Below are 3,421 nucleotides of genomic sequence, written 5' to 3'. Positions count from 1 at the left end.
TTCCCACCACACTGCTCCCCGGACAGCCGCCGAGGTGGTGCCGGATGTGGTCGGGTCCCTGGCTGGTGCCGGCTCACTGACGCTGGAAGCGGGCAGCAAGGTGTCGGCAAAGCCTTTGGCAGCTGCCCCGGGGGCCACCCTGGCCCAGCAGCGGCTGGAGCAGACCAACTCCACCCTGGCTGTCACGCTGCAGGCGGCCGAGAAGATCACAGTGGAGGAGGCAGAGAGGTGAGGCAGTGCTGGGGGAGAGGGAAACACTCTGGTTGGGCCCCTCGAGGTGGAATTGGGAAGCCCCCAGCAAGGGCAGGTGAAGGGCTGTGCATGGGCACATGCCTACGCCACACTAAGTCACACATGCTCGAGTCCGGCTGCGTGCTGAGCTCCGGCTGCCACTGGGAAGGTCGGATCCAGCCTGGCCAACCCTACCCTGTCAGCACCTGAAGCGTTTGGGTGGTGTTCCGACTCTCTCCCTTTCCTCCCCAGCCATCCCAGGGCTGTGCACTCGGCCAAGAACATCCTGGAAGACATCAGCAACATGTTCGATGACCTGGCTGACCAGCTAGACGCGATGCTGGACTGAGGCTTGCTCCCTCCTTCCCCTCCCTGCCTCCGGCTGCTCCGCCAGTGCCCCTCATGATGGGGAGAGAGCAGATCCGGCCCCGAGCGGTGCGTTCAGGTCACTCCACTTCCCGCACTTTGCACTGCGGCTGGGAATGCAGATGCCCCTCCTTGCTCCCCCCGGCTCCGTATCACATGTGTCAGTGCGGCCGCAGGCTGGTTTCCGAGGGGATCAGGTGTTTCCCACCAGATTGGCAGCAGGAGGAGAGCCCAGAGGGGGTGGACATGCAGTCGTGGTAGGCCACGTAGAAGCCCTCGGTCCCTTGCACAGAGCCGAGGAGCCTCCACAAGGGACCTTTCTCTTTCTCTGCTGCATTGCTGAGTCCTGCCTCTTACTATTTATCCCCTGCCAACAATGTGTCAAAGGAGAGACCTCCCCGGGCAGCCACCACTGAGCTGGCTATTTACTAGCAGATCCCAGCCCCAGCAAGGCCTGACAGTAGCTAAAAGAAGACTGGGCTTGTCGCAATCTGGCAGCTTGCGGAGTGAGAAGGAACCTTTCTGCTTTATTTGTTGCTTTTCCAAATGTCAGCATCAGGCAGCGTGTAATCCAAGTGGATTGAAATCTTTCCAGTGGGACCCACAAACCCCTCAGGAGCGGATGCTCCACCACGGCCCTGCCAGACATGGAGGTCTACCTGCCCCTTCCCCAGAGCGATGAGGGTGGTGATGGCCGTGCTGAAAGGCTGTGCATTTGTGCCAGTCCAGCTGGATCATGCTGCTAAATGGAGGCTGCCCTCTGCCGACACTGTGCCTAGGCAAACGGCCACCCCGGTGTTTCCGGGGTGAAGTAGCAGCGTGGTTAGTGCTTTTTCTTTTTTCCCCCCTCCCCTATCCCTTCTTTGGGGAGAAAATGGTCCCTTTTCTCACTCCCCCTCCCTGCAGGGAGCTGCGGGCACAAACTCTGCTGTGAGCGTTGTTAAACAGTAGCAGCGTTTGGGACTCTGCGAGATGCTTCCTTGCAGCGCTAAAACCCAGCGGGAAAGATGACCCCACGTGCACTGGGTGAATTCAGCTCAGCAACAGCTACTGTGCATACAGGCTGGATGTGGTCACAGCCCTGTGGCTGCAGCAGGGGAACAGCAGCAATAGCTCATTGCATCCAAGCAGTAGGAACGGCTGCATAGCTTGAAGACAGATTTCTCTAGCAGGATCTGTTTAGTAGTGCATGTCTAAATATGTCCAAGAGCCCCAAACTTGGCTTGCGCTCGGCATGCCAAGCAAATGAAAGCATCAGAGCACCAGAAGGGAACCTAGGATTGTACTAAAGTGCCATTTGCTACAAAAATTCCAAACAAAGGGGAAAAAAAATCCATATATCCCCCCTTTTTTTAAAAAATCACCAATGCAAAACCAAACTGGAAAGGAAGAAGGTGGCTGAAGAGGCAGTTGCTTCCCAATCCTTTCAGGAGTTTGCAACTGAATCGGACCGTTGGCAATCCCTCGTCCCCTTGCACGGGAAGGGGAGCAGCCCCTGCGAGCAGAGCCCGCCTGGACATTCCCAAGGGTCTCCGCTCACGAGCAGCAGTTGTGCCACAGGCCAGGCGGGCAGGAGGTGCCTGCCTGGCTTCTAGGCTGAAAAACAAAGACAAAAAAGCCCTGAAAAAAAAATATTGTTGGCTGGGACTTGAGGTCCCAGTTTGAGGCAGTTTGAGGAGTTTGAGGCAGTTAAGACAACTTCTCTCCTGGCTAGTTAGTTGCTCTGATTTATACATCACATTGAGTGTATTTAAATGACCGTGTCTGACAGGCAAGTGCTACGTCGCGGACCCAATTGTTTTTAAATAGCTACAACCAGTGGCACTTTATCAAAAGGTTTGCAGAAACCTTTTAAAACTGATTTTTACTCTCACAAGTCAACCTGGGACAAGCCCAGTTATTTTTTTTCCAATGTTGATAAACTGTAAATGTTTTTTAAAGGCCCATGTATATATTTTAAATGTGATTTATTATATATATTTACTAACCAGAACTGCAAGTCTTGTACTCTAGGGTCAGGGATAAGAGGACACTGGGGTGGAGCTGTCGCTATCTGAGCCACCTGAGGGCAGCACCACGCTGCTCTCATTGTCAATAAGGGAAACATTTGATTTTGCAATAGAATGCCTATTTTTTAAGCTCTAGATCTCTATTTTGAAGCTACTGTACGGTGTGTAAGTTATGTACACTGCAACTGGGACTAACTGACCCTGGCTGCACCTGCTCCATGCAGCAAGACAGTGAGGGGTAAAAATAGCCCGTGTAATCACCAGACTGACAACAGATTTTAAACCATCTGCTGTTTGTGTTAATCATGTGTTTTATTTTCCACTAACATCCATTAAGACTAAATTCTATTAAACAGTGGGGCATATTTTACCCTTTTGATAGTTTTGCCTAGTTGTCTCTTTTGTGTCAAATCACACAAGCTTGTCTCCTGCTCTGAAGTTTATCGAGGATCAGCTTTATCCTGCCTCTTGAGTGCTTAAGATCTGAGTTTCCTCAGATAATCTCCCCTGGTAAGAGTCCCACTGTCACCTCCAGCGAGGTTAATGTTCAGTTTGAGTCTTACCACCATGGCATGTGGTGAGAGTGCTGGGGACCAACACTACCTTCCCGTGCCCCACTGCCCGGCTTTGGGCACATCTGAAGCCACAGCTACCCCTGCCTGCCAGGCAAAGCACTCCTCCATGCTCCTGGGCAATCAGAGAGCGGCCACAGCGACACCAGGTCCTGCTTTGCTCAGAACAAGAAGCCCAGGCCTCCTCATTTTGCCACGCTGCTTTTCTCCAGTGCTTGCAGTGCCTGTTCCAGCTCACCCCTG

General features: G+C 53.1%; 1 protein-coding gene across 1 annotated transcript in view; it reads left to right on the top strand.

Moving 5' to 3' along the window:
• The window catches only part of CASKIN2 (CASK interacting protein 2), an 11,384-nt gene extending 10,804 nt beyond the window's left edge, over positions 1 to 580 (top strand). The window contains exons 21-22 of the mRNA XM_009576531.1: positions 27 to 228; positions 484 to 580. Coding sequence (XP_009574826.1) covers positions 27 to 228; positions 484 to 580 — 299 coding nt within the window. The remainder of the gene's footprint in view (positions 1 to 26; positions 229 to 483) is intronic.
• Positions 581 to 3,421: the final 2,841 nt, after the last annotated feature.

The sequence above is a fragment of the Fulmarus glacialis genome, unplaced genomic scaffold, assembly GCF_000690835.1.
Source record: "Fulmarus glacialis isolate BGI_N327 unplaced genomic scaffold, ASM69083v1 scaffold6694, whole genome shotgun sequence".
NCBI lineage: Eukaryota > Metazoa > Chordata > Aves > Procellariiformes > Procellariidae > Fulmarus > Fulmarus glacialis.
This window is presented reverse-complemented; position numbering and strand designations above follow the sequence as displayed.